Below are 27,435 nucleotides of genomic sequence, written 5' to 3' on the forward strand. Positions count from 1 at the left end.
GGCACCCGCGGTGCTCCAGGCTGGACCCTCACAGTTCACTCCGCGCCCCCCAGCCTGGGGCAGCCACACCCCTGCTGTGCTCTGTTCTGCGAGGACTCGGAGCAACACCCCTCGGTCTGGCCACCCAGCCCTGGAGAGGGAGGTGTGGGACTCCCAGCTGAGGACGGGGTGGAGGGGGCACCTCCCGGGCAGCTGACCCGCCGCTCCCTCCCTGGGGCCATGGGCCCAACCCCGGCTGCGGCCCTGGGGCCCCCAGACTCCAGGTCCCAAAGGCCGAGTGTCACCTCCCGCCGGGTGACGGTGACGCGGGTGACACCGTGTGCCAGCAGCCGGCCCGCAGGGACAGCCCCGGGCTAAGACCCCAGGTCTGAGCGCACAGGTAGGGTGTGGTGGAGAAGGGCCGCCGTCCTGGCCCCACAGAAGCTCCTGGCAGTGAGCCGGCACGGCGGGGTGCCCTCCACCCCCAAGTGGGGAGCCCAGGACGAGTGGCTGAGGGGTGGGCCCGGGCACCCGTCCAGCAGAGGCCCAGGGAGCATGTGTCAGGGGCCGTCAGAGAGACCGGAGGAGGACACACTTCTCACCCCAGGAATGGAGTGGGGGGGGGTGGCGGGAACCTCACCCCTGCAGCGGGGCCCAAGGAGCCCGTCCCGCCAGGCCAGGGACCCAGAGGCCAAGTGCTGAGCCCGCTGCGCAGGTGCGCGGACACAAACGCTTTATTGCTTTTCTCGCCCGTGCCCAGTGCGTGCTGCACCGAGGGCGGGTGGGCGGAGGGCAGAGGGCGGGTGGGCGGAGGGCGGAGGGCCGGGCGGGCGGAGCCTCCTGCTGGTGGGCCGGGCTGTGGAGACCCCACACGTGGCTCTGCTCACGGAATCCGAGGGGTCGTGGGGGGGCTCTGACGGCGACACTGTGAGGGGACCCCAGAGGCGAGACCTCTGCGGAGACCGGGGTGCGGGGCAGCAGACGTCACCCACACCTGGCTCCCCGCCCGCGCGAGAGGGGGGAGTCCGGCGCTTGGGGGAAGGATGTTCACGGCTCGGCTCGGCTGGGGCGAGAGCGTTTAACGAGGTGAGGTTGGTCTCGCCCCTCAGAGGTTGGTCTCGTCCCAGGCGGGGTCGCTAGCGCCCTTCAGCACTTTCCTCACCAGCTGCTCCAGCTCCCGCCGGGCCCGCTGCTCCTCCTCCAGCGAGCGCTTCATCTTCTTGTTGTCCTGCGGGCGGACAGACGGACAGAGAGACAGAGGGACGGGCGTCACCGGGCAGCCGGCTCCCCAGCTCGCCCGGGTCTCACCCGCCCAGAGCTCTGGCCGTCCCGGGGGCGCAGCCACGGGAGGGGAGGCCCTGGGCCATCACGCACCTGCCTCAGCTCCTGCACCTCGTCCCTGAGGGCGTACACCGTGTCCACCAGGCTCCTGCAAGCGACAGGCACCTCAGAGCCGGGCCGGGCAGGGGCCACACCGCCCCCAGCACCCGCCAGACCCCACTCCATGAAGCCCCCCACTCCCCACAGCCCCCCGCCCGGGGCAGGGCTCACTCCCCGTCCCTGTCCCCTGTCCCCACTCCCCACAGCCCCCACCGGGGCAGGGCTCACTCCCGGTCCCCACTCCCCATTCCCCACAGCCCCCGCCCGGGGCAGGGCTCACTCCCCGTCCCTGTCCCCTGTCCCCACTCCCCACAGCCCCCACGGGGGCAGGGCTCACTCCCCGTCCCCACTCCCCACTCCCCACAGCCCCCGCCCGGGGCAGGGCTCACTCCCCGTCCCCCACTCCCCACAGCCCCCACCCGGGGCAGGGCTCACTCCCTGTCCCTGTCCCCTGTCCCCACTCCCCACAGCCCCCACCCGGGGCAGGGCTCACTCCCCGTCCCCACTCCCCACTCCCCACAGCCCCCCTGCCCGGGGCAGGACTCACTTCTCCTCGATGACCGTCTGCCCGTTGCTCCGCGTCTCCTCAACGATGATCTTCTCCTCCTCGGGGAGTAGCACCTGGGGAGCGGCCTCTTTGCGGGAGCCTGCGGCCATCAAGAGCAGACAGCGAGTCAGGTCGGGGCCCGGCCCGGCCCACACGCACCGCACACGGCGACCGGCGGCTGACGGCAATGTTAAATTCCGGGCACTGGGCGCGAGAGGTGCCCCGGCCCGGCCCGGCCCGGCCCGGCGGTCTGCTGGGCTTCGGGTCCTGCGCCCCGCGGGGCTGCCGGCCCAGTGCGAGCGCTGAGACTCTGGGTTTTGGAACAGGCGCACTCGCTCCTTTTGTCCTTTTCAGAATGTCCAAATCAACCAAATTCGGGAGCACGCTACTCAGGAATTTAAGACCCATCCTACTAGGCAGTACATGCATGCTGGGAGCTTTAAATAAAAGAGACTTAAAAACGCAATTCGAACATGGGACTTTGCAGTGACAGTCACAAAACCAAGAATGAGCGGCCGAGAACAGGGCAGATGCTGACAACTTCCTCCCGTGCTCCTGCGCAGAGCAAGGGAGCCTTGAGCTCCCGATAAACCCATGCACCCGGCACCCGGCACCCGGCACCCGGCAGCACCCCCAGGCCGAGGCCCAGCCCCGCGGGAGCGGACGTCTACCAGCTTTCAGACGACTATTTCAGGGACCAGCAGTGATGCGGGACGACCCGGGTTCGAGCCCCCACCCCCACCTGCAGAGAGAAGCTTCATGAGCGGGGAGCAGGGCTGCAGGTGTCTGTCTCTCTCTGTCCCCCTTCCCTGTCAGTCTCTCCACCAACAGCATATTCACGGAGGTTAACACGGCCCAGAGACGCCGGCAACAACTCCGCCAGGTGCACATCTGCGGGGAGAACCCGTTGGACGGCCCGCCCAGAGCTTCAGGGGCGTGGCTCTGGGGCCGGGGTCCTTGTCTGGGCTGCACCCCCAGGCTGCCCAATGCCCGGGGAGGGTCACGGGACCTCCGCAGGCGGGTCGGTGCCCGCAGCTGCGGAGCAGGCAGGGTGGGGGCGGGGGGGGGGGGGGCGCACACTATACCCGCCAGGAGACCCCGGGGCGTCCCTACCGCCAAGGTTCACGATGGGCACGGGCGCTGGTGCCACCGAGAACGTGCCCTTCCGGCTTCTGGGAAGACTTTCGGGGCCGTGGGGGAGCCTGGGGCTCGCCCGGTCTGCGCACGCGGCTAGCAAGACCCGGAGCAAAAGCCCCGGCCGGCCGGCCTGCCTCTCCGCCGGGGTGAGCGCGGCCCGGCAAAGCACCTTTACGGCAGAGGAGCGGCGGAGTGGCTCTGCCGAGGGCACGGCCTGGGGCCCGGCGGGCATCAAGGGGCCTTCGCCGCCGCCAGACGGCCGGACCTGGCGGTGGATGCCCGCCCACTCCGCTGCCCGGGCTGCGCCTGAGGGCAGCAAGGCCAAAAGGCCCATGGGACGGGACGGGCGGCAGCAGTGCGGAGCCACCTCCCGCCCTGCCGCACGCACATCCCTGCCCCGCCCGAGGGGCCTGGCCGGAGCCGATGGTGGGGTGCCACCGGCCCACCCCGCCCCGCCCGCCCGCCCGCCCCGAACAAATATGGAAAGCCAGGGGCTAACAAATGCGAAATTTATTTCAACTGTACACGACAGAGGTGGTCTTTATAGAAAACGAGCACGTCGCCGTCGAGGGCGTCCACAGACAGGGCCAACGGTGCAAGGCGGGGCGGGAGGGCGGCCCGGCGGGCAGCTCTAGGACCTACCTGCTCACCAAGGGTCTTCGTCCTGCCGCCAGGCCGCCAACGGGGCGGGGCGGGGCGGGCCGAGGCCACACACACCCAGAGGGGCTTGAGCGGGCCGGGCCGAGGGCAAGGAGGCGTCCCCGGCGGGCTGGTGGTGCCCGGTGCAGAGGGCAGAGCGCCGCCCGCGCCACCCTCGAGGGTCGCCCACCCTGTTCTCGCCACGAATATGAAAGCGGGTCTGGCGGGTGGAGACCGCCGGCGGGTGCTGGGCACGGCTCCTGGGGTCCGGCCCACAGGGCCAACGGCCCCTCGGCGTCGGGGATGCCCCCCGCCCCCCCCAGCACCTCTGGGCTCTGCGGGCGGTGGTCCCGCTCCCCGGAACAAGGCTGAGGAGGCAGCTACCTCCACGGAGGGCCCGGCGCGGGCAGGGCTGTCTCAAAGGGACAACGGCTGGCGGGGCGGCCGAGGTCAGAGCACCGACCCCTCCCGGCCCCGGGGAGCCCGCCCCGCCACCCGGCCGCCCGCGGGCACCACGGCGCAGCGCCCCACGGCCACACCCCGACGGACACGGGCCGGAGCGCGGCCCCAGACGAGAGGCGGAGGAGCGTCACAGAGAGAGACACGGACAGCAAGGAGACGCCTAAGAGCAGCGAGCTGCGCACACAAGCAGTGGGGAAGCAGGTGTTAGTTCTGGTGAGAAATATACGAGCAGCAGCTCTTACGAGATGCGGACCCCATCCTGTAACTATGGGCTGTCCAAATACTGTCACAGTCAGAGTCTTCCGAGAGGTCTGAGGGCTCCAGCCGGGACAGGCTGCTGCGGCGGCCCGGGGAGTCTACACTGGGCTGGTCGGCGTCGGCCAGCACGTGATTGTGCATCAGGTCGGTGCCTTGCCATGCTAAGACGGGCGGGCACGGGCGGGCACGGGCGGGGAGGAGGGCGGACAGGAGAGCCACGACCAGAGACAGGAGGACACACGCAAAGGAGACGGGCGGAGGAAGAGAGAAAACAGTGTTAGAAAGCAGCAGCGACGTCCGTCCTTCCCGCCGGTCGGTCGCGGTCGCGGTTGCGGTCGCGGGGGTGGACCCGCTCCGGCTCTGACCCGGCCCCGCGCCGCCAACACACCGCCTCGAGGCCCTGACGCCCTCCCGGGGAGACGGGGTGCTTACCTTCCGCGGCCGCCCGCTCGGCCCTCCCGGCAGGAAGTCCCCTTGGCGCCCGGGCAGACGTGCCCCGGGGCGTCACCCCGACTGGCCTCGCGGCCGGCTCCGGCCCTACCCAAACCCTGTCGCCACGTGTGTGCGGGGCAAAGCCAGCCGCTCGGCCCGGGACCTGCCCTCCTCAGACCGCGCTGTCCAACAGCTGCACAGCTCCGGCTGCCTCTCGAAAACCTCCGATTCCAGACAACTCCAGGGCGACACAAAACCACCCGACCGGCCTGGCACCAAGTGCCACCTTGCCCCTGGCACAGCTCGGGGCACCGCGGGCCCCAGCTGGAGAGCCCCGCCCACTAGTCTGCCGAGGAGGGTGGGGGGCCGTCGGGGCAGGGGAGGGAGTGGCCGTGCTCACCAGAGCACCTGGGCAAGGCCCCTTCCCTGGAAGGCGGGCGGGAGGCTCAGGGGCCTCAGTGAGACGCCCAGGGCGCTGCCTCTCCTCATGTGCTCTGGGAGACAGACCCTCCCCCGCCCACCTGGAGAAAAGCTTCACCTGGGAGAAGCCTTCTGGGAACAAGCACAGGAGGGGCGAGGGGCAGCCTGGCTCTCGGCTGACAGACTCCCGACACCGTGTGGGCCTCCCCGCCCCCCCCCCCCCCCCCCCCGCGCCTGCTCGGACCAGCTCAGGTCAGCTGCAGCCGGCTAGCTTCCCTACGGGACATCTCCAGGCTGCCACCCCCTCAAGCCCAGTCCCCTGCCCGAGTGTCTGATGGCCCCCCAGACCCCCACCCAAGTCCTCTGCCCTTCACCCAAGTCCCCTGCCCGAGTGTCTGCATGGGCCCCCGACCCCCACCCAAGTCCTCTGCCCTTCACCCAAGTCTTCTGCCCTTCACCCAAGTCCCCTACCCGAGTGTCTGATGGCCCCCCAGACCCCCACCCAAGTCCTCTGCCCTTCACCCAAGTCCCCTATCCGAGTGTCTGCTGGGCCCCCGGACCCCCAGCCCCCTGCCCAAGTCCCCTACCCGAGTGTCTGCATGGGCCCCCAGACCCCCAGCACCCCACAAAAGTCCTCTGCCCTTCACCCAAGTCCCCTGCCCGAGTGTCTGATGGCCCCCCAGACCCCCAGCCCCCTGCCCAAATCCCCTGCCTGAGAGTCTGCATGGCCCCCCGGCTCCCGCCCAAGCCCCCTGCCCGAGTGTCTGATGACCCCCGGACCCCCTGGCCGAGCATCCCGCCTCCCCCCCCCCCCGCAGGGGGGCGCACTCACTGGAGTTGAGGGTCTGCCGCGTCTTGGCGCTGGTGCAATAGGCTTCGATGACCTTCAGGATCTGTGCATCTTCCTCCAGTGCCGCGGTGCCTACGGGGACGGCTCTGTCACCATCCTGGGAGCCCCTCACCAACAACCCCCCCCGCCCCCCCGCTGTGGGCCTGGCGCCACACAGAGGTGCCTCCTGGCCTGGCTATGCTCCTTGCCTGGGAAACAAGCATCTCAACTAAACAGTGCTTATTGTTGTTCGTTTGTTTTTTTAAAAATATTTACTCCCTTTTGTTGCCCTTGTTTTACTGTTGTAATTGTTGTTACTGATGTTGTCGTTGTTGGATAGGACAGAGAGAAATGGAGAGAGGAGGGGAAGACAGAGAAGGGGAGAGAAAGACAGACACCTGCAGACCTGCTTCACCGCCTGTGAAGCGACTCCCCTGCAGGTGGGGAGCCGGGGGCTCAAACCGGGATCCTTACGCTGGTCCTTGCGCTTTGCACCACGTGCGCTTAACCCACTGCGCTCCCGCCCGACTCCCTAGACAGTGTTTTTATCTGTGGGGCGGAGATGGCCGCTCCTCAGGGTCAGAAGCTGCCTCCGGGAGGCTGAGCCACGGGCTGTGCCCAGAGGAGCTGGCGAGGACAGTCCCGGCCACTGGGAGGCCGCTTAGCCTCAGTGGCGTCTGCCCAGGGGCCGGGGGCCCCTCAGCCAGCCGAGCCCCCTCTGCAAAGCCCCCAATCCCTCCCTCCAGCCCGCGAGGGTGACCAGAGACAGGACGGAGAGTGACCGTGTGACCAAGACCCCGGGGCAGGCAGTGACTGCGACAGGGCGCGAGGCCGGGACCTGTGAACCGCCACTCCGGCCGAGACCGCACCCCGCGAGAGGGGAGCCGAGCCCGACAAGGTGCCCGCAAAGCCCGACAAGGTGGCCGTGGCCAGCCGGCGTGACCTCCGGACAAGGGTGAACCAGATCCCGGGCTGCGGGCACTCAGCCTCCCTACGAGTGGCACCGGGGCTTCTGGGACTCTGCCGCACCTGCTTGGCCTCCACCTGGGGAGACGGCGGCCAGGCCGGGCTGTGAGCCCCAGGCTGCCACTCCCACTTCTTCCTCCTCTTTTTGCCTCCAGGGCTGTCACTGGGGCTAAGGGCCAGCACTGCGAACCCACTGGTCCCGGAGGCGTCTCTTCATTTTATTGACAGGACAGAGAGAAACTGAGAGAGCAGGGAGACCCGCAGCCCTGCTTCACCGCTTGAGAAGTGGCCCCTACGTGCAGAGAGCCGGGTCTCAAACCCGGGCCTTTGTGCATGGCGCCGACACTCACTCTTCCTCAGTGCGAACTCCTCGTCAGAAGGCTTCCGCTCGGGCTTGCGTTTGGGCAGCAGCTTCTTCATGGTCTTTGGGCTCTTGCTGAGGTCCTGGGGTGGGGTGGGGTGGGGTGGGCAGCTGAGGCTGTGCCCTGGCCGGGTACAGGGGAGGGGCGGGAGAGGCCCGGGCAGCTGTGTCTCAGTGCCAGAGCCACGGGCCGGGCTGGGCAGGGGGGAAGCCTGTGCCCTAGGGCGTCCGCTTCAGGCAGGGAGGGTCATGGGGCAGGGCCTCTGGGAGACGCCACCAGGCTGCAACCACCCAGTGCAGGGGGGGCCGGGGACAGTCACAGGCATCACGCCGGCCGAGTCAGTCTCGAACCCTGGTCCCACGCCCAGGGCCGCCATTCCTGCTGTGTCCTGGCCCCCAACTGGCCCCCCCAAGGCAGGTCGCCTCATGTCTCCAGACACAGAGGTAGAGAGATGTCTCTCCACAAGATCTCTGCAGGCTGAGACACCATGCAGACTGCTTGTGAGCAGGGGCACAGAAGGTTCTAGAAGGTCTGCGGCGTCTGCTGCGTCTCCCTCACGAGAGGTGACACCCAAGGCCCCGAGCAGGGTGTGGCTACGTGGCTGCGCCCGCACCTCTCAGACAGAGCGTGGAGGCCACACTGCGAGGCTGGCAGGGCCGGGGGCCCAGGGCAGCAGCTCAGGAGGGGTGAGGAGACCAGGGCCGGGCCTCTCGGTGCCGGGGCCACAGACAGATGCCAGGGGGCAACCCTTCCACCTCCAGCCCTGCAGCCCCCGGCCTCACCTCTCTGAGGCAGACAGACGACCCCTGCCCCCCCCAGCCTAACTTCCTTGGGGCAGACAGACGCCCCCTATCCCCCCCCAGCCTAACTTCCTTGGAGCAGACAGACGCCCCTGGCCCCCCCACCATAACTTCCTTGGAGCAGACAGACGCCCCTGCTCCCCCCCACCATAACTTCCTTGGAGCAGACAGACGCCCCTGCCCCCCCCCCACCATAACTTCCTTGGAGCAGACAGACGCCCCTGCCCCCCCCCACCATAACTTCCTTGGAGCAGACGCCCCCTGCCCCCTGCCCGGATGCAGATGTTCCCAAGTCCCACCTCCTTGTAGCAGAGGGCCGCAGAGGGCCGCAGGGGTGGGGCGGGCCGCAGGCAGCTCAGGCTCCAAGGTTTGGGGGTCTTCGGGGGCTCCAGAGGCCCCCAGCTGATGGTGGTGTGGGGGGTGCCGTGGTGGGAGGGGTGGGGCAGCGTGTGGTAGGTAGGTGCCAGGGGCACCGGCTTGCTGTCTGCGTGCTTGCTGGACGGGGTGACGGGGTGGGAGGGCAGCTGTCCGGGAAGAGAAACAGAAAGCGCTGTCAGAGGGTGCAGCCAGGGCCCAGGCCAGAGGACCCCATGTCTGCGGGAGAGGCTGGCAAACAGCCTCCCATGCGTGGCTCTCAGCGCCACTCACCACCCCACCCGGCCCTCAGACTGCAGTGGAGAGCAGCTGGGTTCACGGGCCACGCAGGCTGGGAGGCCTGCCCAAAGACAGCCACACTGTCCACGGGTGAGCTACCATGCGCCAATGGTAAGAGGTCAGGGCCAGTGTCCCTGTCACTGTGGCTGCACGGTACAGCCGGCACTCAACTCCTGCCCACAGAGACACACAGCCCTGTCCCTCACGGCCCACAGGGACACGCAGCCCTGTCCCCTCACTGCCCACAGAGACACACAGCCCTGTCCCCTCACTGCCCACAGACACACACAGCCCTGTCCCCTTTCTGCCCACAGAGACACACACAGCTCTGTCCCCTCACTGCCCACAGGGACACACAGCCCTGTCCCCTCACTGCCCACAGAGACACACACAGCACTGTCCCCTTACTGCCCACAGGGACACACAGCCCTGTCCCCTTACTGCCCACAGGCACACACAGCCCTGTCCCCTTACTGCCCACAGGCACACACAGCTCTGTCCCCTTACTGCCCACAGAGACACACACACAGCCCTGTCCCCTTACTGCCTACAGGCACATACAGCCCTGTCTCCTTACTGCCCAGAGACACAGAGCCCTGTCCCCTCACTGCCCACAGACACACAGCCCTGTCCCCTCACTGCCCAGAGACACACAGCCCTGTCCCCTTACTGCCCACAGAGACAAACACAGCTCTGTCCCCTCACTGCCCACAGGGACACGCAGCCCTGTCCCCTCACTGCCCACAGAGACACACAGCCCTGTCCCCTCACTGCCCACAGAGACACACAGCCCTGTCCCCTTACTGCCCACAGAGACACACACAGCTCTGTCCCCTCACTGCCCACAGGGACACACAGCCCTGTCCCCTCACTGCCCACAGAGACACACACAGCCCTGTCCCCTTACTGCCCACAGGGACACACAGCCCTGTCCCCTCACTGCCCACAGAGACACACACAGCCCTGTCCCCTTACTGCCCACAGAGACACACACAGCCCTGTCCCCTCACTGCCCACAGGGACACACAGCCCTGTCCCCTTACTGCCCACAGGCACACACAGCTCTGTCCCCTTACTGCCCACAGAGACACACACACAGCCCTGTCCCCTTACTGCCTACAGGCACATACAGCCCTGTCCCCTTACTGCCCAGAGACACAGAGCCCTGTCCCCTTACTGCCCACAGAGACACACAGCCCTGTCCCCTCACTGCCCACAGAGACACACACAGCACTGTCCCCTTACTGCCCACAGGGACACACAGCCCTGTCCCCCTTACTGCCCACAGGCACACACAGCCCTGTCCCCTTACTGCCCACAGGCACACACAGCCCTGTCCCCTCACTGCCCACAGACACACACGCAGCCCTGTCCCCTTACTGCCCACAGGGACACGCAGCCCTGTCCCCTTACTGCCCACAGGGACACACGCAGCCCTGTCCCCTTACTGACCACAGGCACACACAGCCCTGTCCCCTTACTGCCCACAGAGACACACACAGCCCTGTCCCCTCACTGCCCACAGGCACACACAGCTCTGTCCCCTTACTGCCCACAGGCACACACAGCTCTGTCCCCTTATTGCCCACAGGCACACACAGCCCTGTCCCCTCACTGCCCACAGGTACACGCTGCCCTGTCCCCTCACTGCCCACAGGGACACGCAGCCCTGTCCCCTCACTGCCCACAGGGACACGCAGCCCTGTCCCCTTACTGCCCACAGGGACACACCGCCCTGTCCCGACTGCCCATAGGGGCACGCCGCCCCCTCTCCCGACTGTCCCCAGTGAAGTGCAGCTGTGCTCCACACATGGGGAGAGACCTCACGGCAGCGTTCAGGCCTCAGGGAACACTCACAGGAGGGAGGGAGGGATGGGGAAGGTGGGATGGGTGTGGAGACCTGAGGGGCAGGACGTGGGCCAGCTATGGGCAGGGACGGCCAGGCCAGGGCAGACCAGGCCCCAACGCAGGAGTGACCATGGGGCCAGGGGAGAGAAGCCGTGGGAGCCGGCTCTCGGGAGAGCGGTCGCTTCGCTGTGAGGGCCCGGCAGAGGGACAGCCCGCCGGTGACCGGGACTCGGCTGCAAAGCAGCGATCAGACCCTGAGACCCGGAGACGGCTGCAGGAGCCGCGGCCCTGTCTCCACGGGGAAGGATGGATCCGGTGAGACAGGAGGCAGAGGGCCAAAGAGCCCAGAGCGCCTGGGTGTGCACACAGCCGGTGCAGGCCGGGAGAAGCGAGAGCCGATTCTCTGGTCCTCTCTCTGGTCCTCTCTCTGGTCCGAGGAACATGCCTCTGGGACCTAAGTGCTGGGGAGACTCACACCCCCAGGCCGCTCTCCCAGGGAGGGGCAGGCAGGGAAGGGGACTCCAGGGAGCCGGGGCCGACGGGGCAGACGGGGCCTCACGGTGTGCGACGGGACAGAGTGGGGCTTGCCGGCGGGGTTGGCGGGGTTGGCGGGCGCCGTGGCCTTGGTCTGCCGCTGCAGGTGGCCCACCCACTCCTGCAGGTCCTGCTGGCTGCCGCAGGACACCAGGATGCGCTCGATCATGCTCCCTGAGGACGGCACCGGGGAAAGGAGGTGGGCACCCCGCCCTCGGCCCACCCCGGCCCCCACAGCCCCGCCCGGCCGGGGCCGCCACCTGAGATCTCGAAGGCGTTCCTGTGGCTCTCGCTGTCGTCCAGCTTGGTGACCGTCATCCCCGTGGTGGGCAACTTGCCCTGGAAGAGACCCAGTGAGGAAGGGGCCCAGGCCGACGCCAGACGCCACACACGCCGGGGCCGGGCCTGCGGTCTGGGCACGGGGCACACGGCCTCCGGGAGCCAAACCGGAAAGAAGGGCCAGAACAACACGGCGCAGACAGACGGACGCCAGGACAACAGCACGGCACGGAGCCAAGGGAGCCCGGGCCACAGCGCGTCCAGGCAAGCGGGCTGCTCCCCGCCACGTGTGCCCGCACACCCCTCGGGCCGAGCGGTCAGGCCACCCCACTGTCCCCACCCTGACACCTGCCACACGGCCAGGCTGTCATGGGGCTCACCCCACAGAGCCACTCCCCGCCCTGCCCCTTTGGTCTGCAGACATGGGGACTGACTACTGGGCTGGGTGCGCACACACACACTCACACTCACACACACAACAAACATTCTCACACACACACACACACACTCCAGCACTCAGAGACACACACACACACTCACACTCACACACGCAACAAACATTCTCACACACACACACTCCAGCACTCAGAGACACACACACACACACACTCACACTCACACACACAACAAACATTCTCACACACACACACACACACTCCAGCACTCAGAGACACACACACACACTCACACTCACACACGCAACAAACATTCTCACACACACACACTCCAGCACTCAGAGACACACACACACACACACTCACACTCACACACACAACAAACATTCTCACACACACTCCAGCACTCAGAGACACACACACACACTCACACTCACACACGCAACAAACATTCTCACACACACACACTCCAGCACTCAGAGACACACACACACACACTCACACACGCAACATTCTCACACACACACACTCCAGCACTCAGACACACACACACTCACACTCACACACGCAACAAACATTCTCACACACACACACACACACTCCAGCACTCAGAGACACACACACACACTCACACTCACACACACAACAAACACTCTCACACACACACACACTCCAGCACTCAGAGACACACACACACACTCACACTCCAGCACACAGGCACTCAGACACACACGTTCACTCACACACTCAGGCACAGACACACACACAGACACACACACACTCACAGACACTCCAGCACTCAGGCACAGGCACAGACACACACACACACTCAGGCACACACACACACACTCCAGCACTCAGACACACACTCACTCACACACTCAGGCACAGACACACACACAGACACACACACACTCACACACTCCAGCACTCAGGCACAGACACACACGCTCACTCACACACACACCCACACACACACTCACACTCCAGCACTCAGGCACAGACACAAACACACATGCTCACTCACACACTCAGGCACAGACACACACACACACTCACACTCCAGCACTCAGGCACAGACACAAACACACATGCTCACTCACACACTCAGGCACAGACACACACACACACTCACACTCCAGCACTCAGGCACAGACACAAACACACATGCTCACTCACACACTCAGGCACAGACACACACACACACACACTCACACTCCAGCACTCAGGCACAGACACACACACACACACACTCACACTCCAGCACTCAGGCACAGACACAAACACACATGCTCACTCACACACTCAGGCACAGACACACACACTCACACACACTCACACTCACACTCCAGCACTCAGGCACAGACACACACACACACGCTCACTCACACACTCCGGCACAGACACACACACACACACACACACACACACACACTCCAGCACTCAGGCACAGACACAAACACACATGCTCACTCACACACTCAGGCACAGACACACACACACACTCACACTCCAGCACTCAGGCACAGACACAAACACACATGCTCACTCACACACTCAGGCACAGACACACACACTCACACTCACACACACACTCACACACACACACTCACACTCCAGCACTCAGGCACAGACACACATACACGCTCACTCACACACTCAGGCACAGACACACACACACACTCACACACACACACTCACACTCCAGCACTCAGGCACAGACACACACACACACACGCTCACTCACACACTCAGGCACAGACACACACACACACACTCACACTCCAGCACTCAGGCACAGACACACACACACACACTCACTCACACACTCAGGCACAGACACACACACACACACTCACACTCCAGCACTCAGGCACAGACACACACACACACACTCACTCACACACTCAGGCACAGACACACACACACACACGCTCACTCACACACTCAGGCACAGACACACACACACACACTCACACTCCAGCACTCAGGCACAGACACACATGCTCAGTCACACACACACTCACACACACACACACACACACACACACTCACACACACTCAGGCACAGACACACACACACACTCACACTCCAGCACTCAGGCACAGACACAAACACACACACACTCACACACACGCCACATGTGAAGCGGAGCTCCGAGAGGAGCCGGAGGTGGAGTCCAGACCCCGGGAAGAGAGCGGCCGGCACCTGGTAGATGAAGCCGCTCATCGTGGGGCTGGCGGACAGCATCAGCAAGGTGCTGGGGAACAGCAGCAGATAGCGCTCGCTCTTCTCCTGCCGGAAAAGCAGCAGATCCGCCGTGAGGAGGAACAGCAGTGACAGCGGAGGGCACGACCCGCCGGACGTCTCTCCACCCGACCTCTTGGCTACACGGAACAGGCGCGGCGTGGGAACCGTTAACACGGAGACCCCCGCAGCCACGGGGTGGGACTCGGCCCGGCCAGCCGCCTCACGCCTCCCTCCACCCGCACTGGGAAGCCGCTCGGCCGCTCGGAGGAGCCTCAGGGCCCTGACTGCGTAAGGTGAGGCCGTGACCCGGAAGCTAATCCTGGAAGCTGGGGGTCCTGAGCGGCAGGGGTGTCTCTCCGTCAGAGACAGCCTGCTGGGGGGCGCCCGGGAGCAGCCCGCACCAGTCCCGCAGCTCCGACGGCCAGGCCCTGGAAACCAGCTGAGGGGCGCGCTGAGGACCGAGCCCCCAGGGTGCTGGGAGGGCAGGGAGACCGAGCCCCCGAGGGTGCTGGGAGGGCAGGGAGGCGACGCCATTCTTGGGTCCCCAGCCTGACAGCAAGTGCATTCGCCACCAGTGGCCGGACGTGGCCTCTCTCCAGCCGGTGAGGACCTGGGCGGGCAGGTACCTCGCTGCCCCCACACTGGATGAGCACTTGGGACATGTGGATGACGGCACCCAGGCTCTTGATGTCATCGCCCTCCCAGCTGCGGATGGCCTCCGTGAGGATCTGCAGCTCCAGCTCCTTCCTCTTGCGGACCTCCTGGCACTGCGCCTGGGACGGAAGGACGGACACGGCCGCCTGGGGGCAGGTGGACCCAGCCGCCTCTGGGCCCCGGGGCCCCCTTCCTGAGGCAGATGGGTCCAGGCTGCTTTTCACTCACTCACTCACTCACCCGGAGACACAGAGAGGTCAGGGGACGGGAGGGGCGCACCCGGCCGGGCACTCACATCACCGTGCAGGGCCCCAGGTTCAAGGCCCCGGTCCCCACCTGGGGTGGCAAAGCTTCACAGGTGGTGAAGCAGGTGAGCTGCCCCTCTGTGTCTCTCCCTCTATTTCCCCTCCCTTCTCAGTTTCTGTCTCTATCAAATAAATAAAATTTTTAAGAAACAGAGAGAGAAGGGAGTCGGGCGGTGGCGCAAAGGGTTAAGTGCACATGGTGCAAAGCGCAGGGACCGGCGTAAGGATCCTGGTTCAGGCCCCCGGCTCCCCACCTGCAGGGGTGTCGCTTCCTAGGCGGTGAAGCAGGTCTGCAGGTGTCTGTCTCTCTCTCTCTCTCTCTGTCTTGCCCTCCTCTCTTCATTTCTCTCTGTCCTATCCAACAACAACAACAACTACTACTACTACTAGAACAATAAAAATCAACAAGGGCAACAAAAGGGAAAATAAATTAAAGAAGAGAAAGAAATAGAGAAATAAAAGGGGGGTCCGGGTGGCGGCGCACCTGGTTGAGCGCTCACGTTACAGTGCGCCAGGACCCAGGATTCAAGCCCTGGTCCCCACCTGCAGGGAGAAGCTTCGCAGGTGTGCAGCAGCGCTGCAGGTGCGCCTCTGTCTCTCTCCCTCTCTGGCTCCCCTTTGCTCTCACTTTCTGCCTGTCTCTGTCCAGTAAATAAAGACAATAACAAATTTCAAAGAGAGACGCAGAGCGAGGCAGAGGGACCCCAGAGCCAGCGCGTCCCCGATCCCCCAACCCCTGTGGAGCCCCTCACGGCTGCCGAGGAGAGACAGGGCCGGGGGCCCTGCGGGAGCCGTCCACTGGCAGACGGGGGCACAGAGCCGGTGATGCCGTCTATAAACTCCGGCGCTCGCCGCTCTGTGGCCGGTGCCCGGACGGCCTGAGCACCTCTGTCAGTGCCCCCCGTCGGTGGGCACTGCCGCCCGCCCGCCCGCCCGCCCGTCCGCACTCACCGACAGCGTCTTGAAGGCGGCCATGGCCTTCTGGATGTCCTGCCTGTCGGGATGGTAGTCCTGCAGCGAGAAGCCGCCGTCAGCACCACGCGGGCTCGCGCCCGGGATTCCACGAGTCCCGCTCCTCTCGGTCCCGAGGGAGCCCGGCCGGCGCGGGAGGAGCCAGCCGGCGGGGCAGGGGGCTCAGACACCCTTTTGCACCCCGACCTGAGCCTGCACCCCACACCCGGTGGGAGCCGCCTGCAGGTGAAGCCGCCACGCCCAGGTCCTGGAGACACTCAGACACCACGGCTGCACCCTAGCGAGACCCAGCAGGGCTGCAGGCGGCCGGGCCACGCCCAACGCCCAGAACACACAGGCACACGCGGGCACAGGCACACGCACACACGTGCCAGGCGGTGGAGACCCACCTCCATGTGACGCTCCAGCTCCTTGAGCAGCGCAGGGTACTTGTCAAGGCGCAGGAAGGGCTTGCTGAGCCCAGTGGTCAGCACCAGGACCCCAGGGCTGCCGGCGCCTCTGCCCTCCATGAACTCACCCAGCTCCTCACTGCGGGGGAGGGGGGCGTCGTCAGGGCAGAGACAGGGGGGGTCAGGGCAGAGACAGAGGGGTCAGGGCAGAGACGGAAGGGGTCAGGGCAGAGACAGAGGGGGTCAGGGCAGAGACAGAGGGGGGTCAGGGCAGAGACGGGGGGTCAGGGCAGAGACAGAGGGGGGTCAGGGCAGAGACGGGGGGTCAGGGCAGAGACAGAGGGGGGTCAGGGCAGAGACAGAGGGGTCAGGGCAGAGACGGGGGGGTCAGGGCAGAGACAGAGGGGGTCAGGGCAGAGACGGAGGGGTCAGGGCAGAGACGGGGGGGTCAGGGCAGAGACAGAGGGGGGTCAGGGCAGAGACAGAGGGGTCAGGGCAGAGACGGGGGGGTCAGGGCAGAGACAGAGGGGGGTCAGGGCAGAGACGGAGGGGGTCAGGGCAGAGACAAGAGGGGGTGGTCAGGGCAGAGTGAGACATCAGAGACATGAGTCAGGCAGAGACAGCAGAGACGTTGGGGTCCGGCAGAGACAGAGATAGAACAGAGACATAATGAGTCCAGCAGAGACAGAGACAGTGAGACAGCAGAGACATGAGTCAGGCAGAGACAGAGAGACAGCAGAGACATGAGTCAGGCAGAGTCAGAGACATGAGTCAGGCAGAGACAGAGACAGCAGAGACATGAGTCAAGCAGAGACAGAGAGACAGCAGAGACATGAGTCAGGCAGAGACAGAGACAGCAGAGACAGAGAGACAGCAGAGACATGAGTCAGGCAGAGACAGAGACAGCAGAGACAGAGAGACAGCAGAGACATGAGTCAGGCAGAGACAGCAGAGAGGTTGGGGATCCGGCAGACACAGAGCCGAGACGGGGAATCCACAGAACCAGGTGGCTGTCCCCAGCTCCGACCCCACGAGGCCCTTGGCCCGGGGGCCGTCATGTACGGACAGGTGGTCGGGGGCATCGGGGGCTCCCAGAGCAGCAGGCCCCCCTCGGCCCACAGGGTCGGCGCACACCCAGGCACGCCCGGGACCCCGGGTGGAAGCCCCAGCGCCACACGGCAGAGCCGCGCTGCGGGCCGCCCCTTTCCTGTCTGCACACAAAGCTGGGGCGGAGGGGGAGCGCCGCCTGGCGGGAGGACGGGCACACCTGTGCTCCGTGAGCACGCTGACGGCCGACGGGTGGTTGGCACAGTAGGCGACGTACAGGGTCTTCATCTGCGGCATCATGTTGAGAAAGCAGCCTCCCACGCGCTGCTGGGCTTCCGGCAGCCTGCAGGGACGGCGCGGCTCAGAGGGGCTGGGGACGGGGCAGCTCGGGGGGTGATGGTCTGAGAGAGGACCAGGGACCATCTCCGTGGACGCAGGGGCCAGGGGCCAGACTCAGATGGGGAGGCCCTGATTCCGGTCAGGACAGCACAGCACATGGCGAACAGCGCCCCCACCCGTGTGTACCGTTCCCCGCAGGGAGAACCACAACACCCCACCCAGACTGTGCTGCGACACAGGGCACCCAGCACAGCTCTCCGCACCCAGCACCCCGCTGCAAGGGTGCCCGGGGTGCCGGCCAGGGAGGGAGGGAGGGAGGGCTGCGCCCGCCGCCCCGCCAGCCCCCCGCCAGCCCCGCGGGCACTCACTTGGCGCACTCCTCCAGGGCCTGCACCAGCAGCTGCTGGAAAGCGCTGACTTCCTCCAGGTTCCCCGCCAGGCAGGAGGCGTCAGCGGGGCTCAGCCTGCTGTGGGAGGAGCTGCGGGAGAGGCCTGAGTGCCCGCCTGCCTCGCCCCCCACCCCGGCCCAGGGCCTGGCCGCGGAGACGCACCTCTCGCCAGTCTGCAGGGGCCGCAGGTAGGCGGAGAGCAGGGTCTGCAGCTCCTTGCAGTACTCGCTCTCAGTTTCCAGAATGTTCTGAAGCACCTGCGGTGATGGGCGGCAGGAGTGAGGTGAGCCCACCCGAGGGTCCCACGCACCCTCGCATAAGACCCAGCGGGGGGGCCTCACGCCCGGGTGGGGGGTGCGGACCTTCCAGGGACTAGTGCCGAGCGCCCACGCCGGACACGCTGCCCACTGTGGGCGGCACTGACGGAGCAGCCCCCCGCCGTCAGCCGGCCACCCGCCCCCGAGCTGGAGCCCGGGACCGAGCGAGCGACCGAGCGTGGGTCACGCTCCACACACAGAGCCCCATCGGGCTGAGCCCCGGTGCACCTGGTAGAGGGCACGTGTCACGATGGGCACGGACCCGGGTTCAAGGCCCTGCTCGCCACCTGCAGGGAGGAAGCTTCCCAAGCAGAGGAGCAGGGCTGCTGACCTTCCCCCCCTCCACTCCCCGTCTCGCCAGAGACGTTCTTCAAAGAGGGAGAAACGGGTTAGGAGCCCCTGGGGCTCCTGGCCGAGGCTGGATGGCTTCCGAGGCCCGGCCAGGAGGGGCTCTCTTCCGGAACGGCAGCCGGACACCACAGCAGGTGACGCGGTCAGCAGTCCGCGGGCGTCGCCGGGCTGCCCCGCAGGGTCTCTCTGCCGCCCCCCACAAGCCGGAGCTGGCCCGTTCACACCGTTGCCGCCTCGCCCAGCGCCCCCCGCGGCACGCTGTGGCACGAGTGGCGACAGGCTGGACGTGGGGACAGAGACCCATGGGGCTCTGGGGAAAGGACAGGAGGTGATGGCTTCTAGGGAGAAGCTTCCGGAAAGAAGGGTCTCCCGCACCCAAGGGCCGCTCAGCAGGGGCCAGAGTGGGTGCCCAGCACGCCCACCCGCTCCGGCCGCCACAGGATCTGTGAACCCCCGCCGAGGCCGCCCGGGCAGGGGCACATGGCAACTCACCACGTTGTAGTAGCTCTTGTTAATGGCGCTCGTGTCAAACCCCTTGGGAGGGCTCTTCAAGGCCCCCGACTTGGGCGACACTGGCTTTTCTGAAAGGAGACGTCCCGTGAGACGAGGGGCTGCAGAGGGGGCCAGGCACGCAGGTCTGGGGAGCCCACAGCCAAGCGGAGAGAGGCCCACCCAGCGAGAGTTGTGTCTGTCTGCTCCAGCTGTGTCGGTCTGTCTCCAGCTGTGTCTGTCTGTATCCAGCTGTGTGTCTGTCTGTCACCAGCTCTGTGTCTGTCTGTCCCAGCTCTGTGTCTCTCTGTCTCCAGCTGTGTGTCGGTCTGTCTCCAGCTGTGTGTCTGTCTGTCACCAGCTCTGTGTCTGTCTCCAGCTCTGTGTCTGTCTGCTCCAGCTGTGTCGGTCTGTCTCCAGCTGTGTCTGTCTGTCTCCAGCTCTGTGTCTGTCTCCAGCTCTGTGTCTGTCTGTCTCCAGCTCTGTGTCTGTCTGTCACTAGCTCTGTGTCTGTCTGTCTCCACCTCTGTGTCTGTCTCCAGCTCTGTGTCTGTCTGTCACTAGCTCTGTGTCTGTCTCCAGCTCTGTGTCTGTCTCCAGCTGTGTCTGTCTGTCCCAGCTCTGTGTCTCTGTCTCCAGCTCTGTGTCTGTCTGTCTCCAGCTCTGTGTCTGTCTGTCTCCAGCTCTGTGTCTCTGTCTCCAGCTGTGTCTGTCTGTCTCCAGCTCTGTGTCTCTCTGTCTCCAGCTCTGTGTCTGTCTGTCTCCAGCTCTGTGTCTGTCTGTCTCCAGCTCTGTGTCTGTCTGTCTCCAGCTCTGTGTCTGTCTGTCTGTCTCCAGCTCTGTGTCTGTCTGTCTCCAGCTCTGTGTCTGTCTGTCTGTCTCCAGCTCTGTGTCTGTATGTCTCCAGCTCTGTGTCTGTCTCCAGCTCTGTGTCTGTATGTCTCCAGCTCTGTGTCTGTCTGTCTGTCTCCAGCTCTGTGTCTGTATGTCTCCAGCTCTGTGTCTGCCTGTCTCCAGCTCTGTGTCTGTCTGTCTCCAGCTCTGTGTCTGCCTGTCTCCAGCTCTGTGTCTGTCTGTCTCCAGCTCTGTGTCTGTATGTCTCCAGCTCTGTGTCTGTATGTCTCCAGCTCTGTGTCTGTCTCCAGCTCTGTGTCTGTCTGTCACCAGCTCTGTGTCTGTCTGTCACCAGCTCTGTGTCTGTATGTCTCCAGCTCTGTGTCTGTCTGTCTCCAGCTCTGTGTCTGTCTGTCTCCAGCTCTGTGTCTGTCTGTCTCCAGCTCTGTGTCTATCTGTCTCCAGCTCTGTGTCTGTCTGTCTCCAGCTCTGTGTCTATCTGTCTCCAGCTCTGTGTCTGTCTGTCTCCAGCTCTGTGTCTGTCTGTCTCCAGCTCTGTGTCTGTCTGTCTCCAGCTCTGTGTCTGTCTCCAGCTCTGTGTCTGTCTGCCACCGGCTATGTGTCTGTCTGTCTCCATGTCTGTCTGTCTTTCTCCAGCTGTCACCAGCTGTGTCTGCCACCAGCTCTGTGCCTGTCTGTCACCAGGTCCTGGAGTGTTGGCATCTCTCTGGTTCCATGTGGGGCAGTACTGACCACTGGTCACACAGGCCCTGTCCGCGAGCCAGATGCGACTTCAGAGGTAGAGAGAAGCAGGCAGCAGGCGTCCCCGCCTCCCCAGTCCCGGTGCCCACTCACCGCTGGGCTTGACCTCGCGCACATAGTTGCTGGGAAACCAGCCGGTCCTGCCGCCGAGCGTGCCCTCCCACCAGCCGCCCTCCTCCACGCGGGTCACGTGGATCACGTCCCCCTTGGAGAAGGACAGCTCGTCCTCGTTGGTCTGCTGGAAGCTGAACTTGGCCCTCACGATGAGCTGGCTGCTGCTGCTGTCCGTCATGTCCTGGGGGGCAGGGACGGGCAGTGAGGGGCCACCCCAGTCCTGCACCCCGGCCGGGTGGACTGCGCCCCACTGTGGCCGCCGCTGCCTGGACCCCACCCTGGGAGGCCGGTCTAGAACCTCCTGCAGGAGTGGGGCGGGCGGGGCCTGGGGACAGGAGCAGGTCCTGTCGTCACTGTGCCCGCCCGCCCGCCGGGGACATGGGCACACCGGAGGGGCAGGTGCCACACGCCAGCAGCACAGGGGTCGCCAGGGGCACCACGGTCGGGAGCGAGTCTGTCTCCAGCCGCAGGTGCTGCCCACAGGTCCACAGTGGCCGAGACCTGCCACCCGTGACACCACGTCACCCTGAGCGCCACCCGCGACACCACACGTCACCCACTCTGCACCAGCCCTGCGACACCACACGTCACCCACTCTGCACCAGCCCTGCGACACCACACGTCACCCACTCTGCACCAGCCCCTCCTCCGCGCACCAGCTGCTCTCCCTACACGCACGCTCACGCTCACCCGCGCCCGCCTCACCCCTGCTCACCCGCCCGTCACCCGCCCGAAGCCGCCAGGTGGGCCAGAGGTGCAGAAGCCCGGCACGGCCCTCGCTGAGGGGACACCAGCCCCGCGACCGCGACCGCGCCCGCCCCACTCACCAGGCTGCGGTACTGGCCCTGGAACGGCTTTGAAGTCCGACTGTGTGCGGGCTGGGAACCCAGGGAGTCGAAGGACTTGATGCGGTGTGAGGCGGGCCGGGCGCACACGGAGTCACTGCCCAGCCCGATGTCTGGGGGACGGGGGAGACGGGGACGGGGGGACAGGGGGATGGGGGGACGGGGCTCAGCACTCAGTAGCCCACACTCGCCCTCCCGCAGACAGAGTCGCTGCCCAGCCCACGTCTGGGGGACGGGGAGCCCCACACAGAGCGGCATTCACATGCAGACAAAGCGGACCCCGTGTCCTCCAAGGACGCGTCCGTCCCTGTGCGGAGGGAACCGTCTCTGCTGCTGCTGGGCCGTCCCGGCCCCCCCCCCCCCCCCCGTGGCCGTGTCACCGCCCGCCCCCTCGAGAGTGACGGCCAGGAGGGGTGGCCCCTGGCTCACGACCCCCCGCGCACAGGCAGCTCACCGGGCGGCCCGGGCTGTGGCACGGGAGTCCCATCACACCGGGGCCTCGGGTGGTGCCCGCGTGCGGGTGTCGCCCCTGCACCCCGGGCCCAGTGCCAGGCTGTGGCGGCGGCAAAGGGGCCGGGCCTCGCTGTGTGGGAGCCCACGGAGGCCGCCTGGCGCTGCCCTCTGCCAGGAGGGGCTCACCTGCCGTGACCTTGTTGAGCGTCACCAGGGAACTGAGGACCTTGCTGAAGTTCTGCCCCTGGTACAAGTCATTGGCGTCAAAGGTCTGGAAGACAGAAGCGGGGCGGCGGCTCAGGGTTCCTTCCTTCCTTCCGTGTGCAGCGGAACGGAGCGGGGGCAGGCTGCGGGGCCGAGCCCGTCACCCCCCACCCGCGGGCCTGGGTTCGAGCTGCAGCCGCACCGGGCGGAGTAGGGCTGCCGGTCTCCCGCTCGCTCTGCCCCCAGGGCTGGCGCTGCAAACCCAGTGCTTCTGGAGCCACTTTTCGCTTTCTCCTTCTTCTATTTTACTGGACACGACAGAGGAAAGCGGAGAGAGGAGGGGAGACTGAGGAAGAGAGACAGACACCTGCAGCCCAGCTTCCCGGCTCAGGAAGCTCCCGGCGGGTGGGGCCTGTGCCTGGGGCAGGTGTGCTCAGCCCCTGTGCTCAGCCCCTTAGCACCTCCCTCGCAGCACACAGACAGACAGACAGAGCGGAGGAAGGAGGAGGGGGACGGGGACGGGATGGAGAGCCGTGAAGCGGCCCTGCTCAGGCGGGGAGCCCCGCGATGTGTCCGCTTACCCGACCAGCCCTCGCCCACCCTCCCACGGGACAGTGGGGTCCTGGGCAAAGTAAACCGGCCTCCTGGGCAGCAGAGCCCGGGGCAGGGAGGTCAGGTCCCCATGCGGCTGGCCGGGCCTCTGCGGCCTCCCTGCCACCCCTTCCGGACTCTTCTTCCTGACGCTCGCCGCCCCTCCGCCATCTCGGCCGGTGAGTCCCACACCGCCCGGGCCCAGGCCGCGGGGAGACGGCCACGGCACAGCCCTCCCTTCCGAGACGGTCCGACGCAGGAAGCCCGGCACCCCGGCTGGGGTCAGCTGCCTGCGCCCGCCTCACCCTGCCTGCGGCCGCAGACCTCCCCCCACCGAGGGGCACCCGGGTCCCCCAGACCTTCATGGCGCTGCGGAGGCGGCGGGAGCCCATCTGGACACGTCTCGGACGCCGAAGGGGAAGCCTCCCGCCTCGGACACCGGGAAGGTGGCTGGGCCCTCCCGCCAGCGCTGCAGGCGACGTGGGGACTGAAGTGACCAGGCCGACCGCACGGCCGCAGGAAACGACACAATGAGGACGGAGGGACACAGCTGGCTTCCTGGAGCAGGAACCCCGGCAGAGGCCACCGGGAGCCCAAGAGACGGGCACTTCCGCACAAACAGGGTCCCCGGGGACGGACACCCCCAGGCCCGTCTGGTCAGGCGGGCAGGCCAAGCCCCGCCACCGCGTCCCCAGGTCCACGCGGGAGAGAGGCCAGTGTCCCCCCGAACCAGGACCCGTCTCCTCCAGACATGTGACCAGAGAAACAGAACCTCCCCTGCGCCCAGGCCCAAGCCCGGGACCGGCACAGCACTCGGCCGCCCCGCACACGCACGTTCACACGTACACACACGCCACGCACACGCGTGTTCTCATGTGCATTCTCACACTGGCCCGCATGTGCAGAGTGCTAACAAAGGCCAGGCCGGGAGGCGGGAGGAAGGGTCCCTGGTGCTCTGCCTCCGCCAGGGCCACAGCCAGGACCCGCGGTGACGCCCCTCACAGGCCCGCCAGCCGGCACCCATCCCTGCAGGCTCGCACCCCAGCACCCTCTCTGCGAGCTCCTCGCTGCACCACCCACAGGCGCGAACCCTGGGAGCAGCACTACGTCCTGCACCCACACAGCACCCAGCACCAGCACCAGCACCCCAGGTCCCCCTCCAAGGGACCCTGTCACCAGGCCTGGATGTGGTGTAGACATCACCCTCCCCGGCCCCACAGAGCGGTGCCCCCAGACAGGACAGGCAGAGGCTGTCCCAGCAGGACTGGGGTGTGACGGGACAGGCAGAGGGAGTCCCAGCAGGACTGGGGGGGGACTGGACAGGCAGAGGGTATCCCAGCAGGACTGGGGGGGGACTGGACAGGCAGAGGGTATCCCAGCAGGACTGGGGGGAGACAGGACAGGCAGAGAGTGTCCCAGGAGTACTGGGGGGGGAGACAGGACAGGCAGAGGGTGTCCCAGCAGGACTGGGGGGGACGGGACAGGCAGAGGGTGTCCCAGGAGTACTGGGGGGGGACAGGACAGGCAGAGGGTGTCCCAGCAGGACTGGGGGGGACAGGACAGGCAGAGGGAGTCCCAGCAGGACTGGGGGGGGACTGGACAGGCAGAGGGTATCCCAGCAGGACTGGGGGGAGACAGGACAGGCAGACGGTGTCCCAGGAGTACTGGGGGGGGACGGGACAGGCAGAGGGTGTCCCAGCAGGACTGGGGGGGGACAGGACAGGCAGAGGGTGTCCCAGCAGGACTGGGGGGGGGACAGGACAGGCAGAGGTTGTCCCAGCAGGACTGGGGGGGGACAGGACAGGCAGAGGGTGTCCCAGCAGGACTGGGGGGGACAGCTCAGGCAGAGGGAGTCCCAGCAGGACTGGGGTGGACTGGACAGGCAGAGGGTATCCCAGCAGGACTGGGGGGGACGGGACAGGCAGAGGGTGTCCCAGGAGTACTGGGGGGGGGACAGGACAGGCAGAGGGTGTCCCAGCAGGACTGGGGGGGGGACAGGACAGGCAGAGGGTGTCCCAGCAGGACTGGGGGGGGGGACAGGACAGGCAGAGGGTGTCCCAGCAGGACTGGGGGGGGACAGGACAGGCAGAGGGTGTCCCAGCAGGACTGGGGGGGGACAGGACAGGCAGAGGGTGTCCCAGCAGGACTGGGGGGGGGACAGGACAGGCAGAGGGTGTCCCAGCAGGACTGGGGGGGACGGGACAGGCAGAGGGTATCCCAGAAGGACTGGGGGGGACGGGACAGGCAGAGGGTGTCCCAGGAGTACTGGGGGGGGGGACAGGACAGGCAGAGGGTGTCCCAGCAGGACTGGGGGGGGGACAGGACAGGCAGAGGGTGTCCCAGCAGGACTGGGGGGGGGGACAGGACAGGCAGAGGGTGTCCCAGCAGGACTGGGGGGGGACAGGACAGGCAGAGGGTGTCCCAGCAGGACTGGGGGGGGACAGGACAGGCAGAGGGTGTCCCAGCAGGACTGGGGGGGGGACAGGACAGGCAGAGGGTGTCCCAGCAGGACTGGGGGGGGACAGGACAGGCAGAGGGTGTCCCAGCAGGACTAGGGGGGGGACAGGACAGGCAGAGGGTGTCCCAGCAGGACTGGGGGGGGGGGCAGGACAGGCAGAGGGTGTCCCAGCAGGACTGGGGGGAGACAGGACAGGCAGAGGGTGTCCCAGCAGGACTGGGGGGGGACAGGCAGAAGGTGTCCCAGCAGGACTGGGGGACAGGACAGGCAGAGAGTGTCCCAGCAGGACTGGGGGGGGGGGACAGGACAGGCAGAGGGTGTCCCAGAAGGCCTCAGGGCCAGAGGGCAGTGGCAGCAGGGGTACCAGCCTGGCCTAGCACACCCAGGGCATCTGGGTTCTTCCAGATGGCAGTCCTGGCTGACAGGTCTTATAGCCGGCGGAAAGGAGGCAGATGGACACCCCGGGGTTAGGGAGCGTTTCCTAGACACCTGCTGACGCCCCGCTGAGGGCCTCCCTCCAGGGTGTACCCGACCCCAGAAAGGGCTGCCACAGCCTCGGCCCGGCGCCCCCAAGCTGGAAGGAGAACCCCGCCAGCCGCCAGAGGACACCCTGCAGCCGCGCTGAGTGTGCAGGGTTCCTGGGCTGCGACATGCGTGGCTCGAGGTGGGGGGACGGGAGACCCCTGCCCAGGGAACGCGGGCACCCCCCACCCCCCGCACTTAGGCCTGGCCCCTTCTGGAACGCCCCCGGCGGCAGGCGCGACAGCCGGTTGCCGGGGTCCTGGTGCAGAACGGAGCGTGGTTTGCCAAGTTTAAAAATATGACTCTGTCCTCACTTTGTCAAACGGAACTGTCGGCTTTAGAGGAAGATGACAGAAAGCCACCCTGTCAGGCAAGCTGCCCACGCCTGGCGGGGACACTACTGGGGCAAGCTCCACGTGAGCCGGGACAGACAGCCTTCGACGGCGCCCCCCAGATGGTGGGCGAGGAAAGCCTCTCCCCACGCCGCAGGGCAGGAGGTGAGAACACGAGGCGAGGGGCCAGGAGGGGACGCCTCCCCGCTTTCCGCCGACTGCCCCGTGGCTCCGACGTTCAGGAACCTGCCCCCGGCCACGCACTGCCATGGCCCCGGCTGCCACGGGGCCGGCGGTGTCCACGCGGACCCGAGCCTGACTCCCAGGGCTGACGAGAGGCCGGCACGGAGGACTGGCACCGGCACTGTCCCCCCGGCGCCCGCCCCTGCCGACCCCGGCCCTCCCCTCGTGTGCGATCCCGCGACCCTGGAGGACGGTGCGCTGGGCAAACTGAGCGGATCGCGGCCTCCACGGCCCAGCCCCCGATAGCGGAGCCCCGGAGCCCAAGGCCGAGGGTGGCGCCAGCGGCAGGGCCGGGACGTCGGGGTGCAGCCTGCGTCCAGGGCGGCCGGCGCCGAGGGGCAGAGCCCGGGGAGGACGGGCGGCCGGAGCGAGCGGCCGGGCCGGCCGGGGGACACGGGCGCTGGGCGGCGCGGGCGGGTTCCTTCCTCCCCGTGGGCTCAGACACACACGGGCAGCCGGGAGCCCGCGGACACGCATCGCCATCACGGGTGGCGGGACCGGAAGCCGCAGGCCCCGCTCCAGCCCGGTCCGAGAGCAGCTCCCGCCGCACTGGGCTCCCGGCACGGGCCTCCGGGTGGAAGCTGGGCGCAGCCGGCAGGGCAGGAGGGTCAGCGGGGACCGGCGCACTCGGGCTGGCCCGGCCCACCGCCCGC

The 27,435-nt window shown here is 66.6% G+C and overlaps 1 protein-coding gene across 3 annotated transcripts; it reads right to left on the reverse strand.

Moving 5' to 3' along the window:
- Nucleotides 1–675: 675 nt before the first annotated feature.
- ARHGEF7 (Rho guanine nucleotide exchange factor 7) lies at nt 676–23,727 on the reverse strand. 3 transcript variants are annotated; one of them, XM_060184207.1, is made up of 22 exons: nt 23,587–23,727; nt 22,619–22,703; nt 21,962–22,092; nt 21,114–21,315; nt 19,428–19,516; nt 18,430–18,524; nt 18,247–18,345; nt 17,760–17,882; nt 16,493–16,631; nt 16,083–16,142; nt 14,799–14,945; nt 14,131–14,217; nt 11,508–11,586; nt 11,273–11,421; nt 8,511–8,735; nt 7,400–7,493; nt 6,087–6,176; nt 4,387–4,563; nt 1,907–2,006; nt 1,354–1,408; nt 963–1,207; nt 676–932 (listed from the first exon to the last, which is right to left on the reverse strand). In XM_060184207.1, the coding sequence occupies exons 1-21, from the start codon at nt 23,617–23,619 to the stop codon at nt 1,085–1,087; spliced, it is 2,382 nt and encodes a 793-aa protein (XP_060040190.1). In that variant the 5' UTR covers nt 23,620–23,727; the 3' UTR covers nt 676–932; nt 963–1,084. The 3 variants fall into 3 exon arrangements, with proteins under 3 accessions (XP_060040190.1, XP_016050638.2, XP_060040191.1); XM_016195152.2 differs by having other exon boundaries at nt 18,247–18,357; nt 23,587–23,725; XM_060184208.1 differs by lacking the exon at nt 4,387–4,563 and having other exon boundaries at nt 18,247–18,357; nt 23,587–23,718.
- Nucleotides 23,728–27,435: the final 3,708 nt, after the last annotated feature.

This window comes from Erinaceus europaeus, unplaced genomic scaffold, assembly GCF_950295315.1.
Source record: "Erinaceus europaeus unplaced genomic scaffold, mEriEur2.1 scaffold_637, whole genome shotgun sequence".
NCBI classification, from domain to species: Eukaryota; Metazoa; Chordata; class Mammalia; order Eulipotyphla; family Erinaceidae; genus Erinaceus; species Erinaceus europaeus.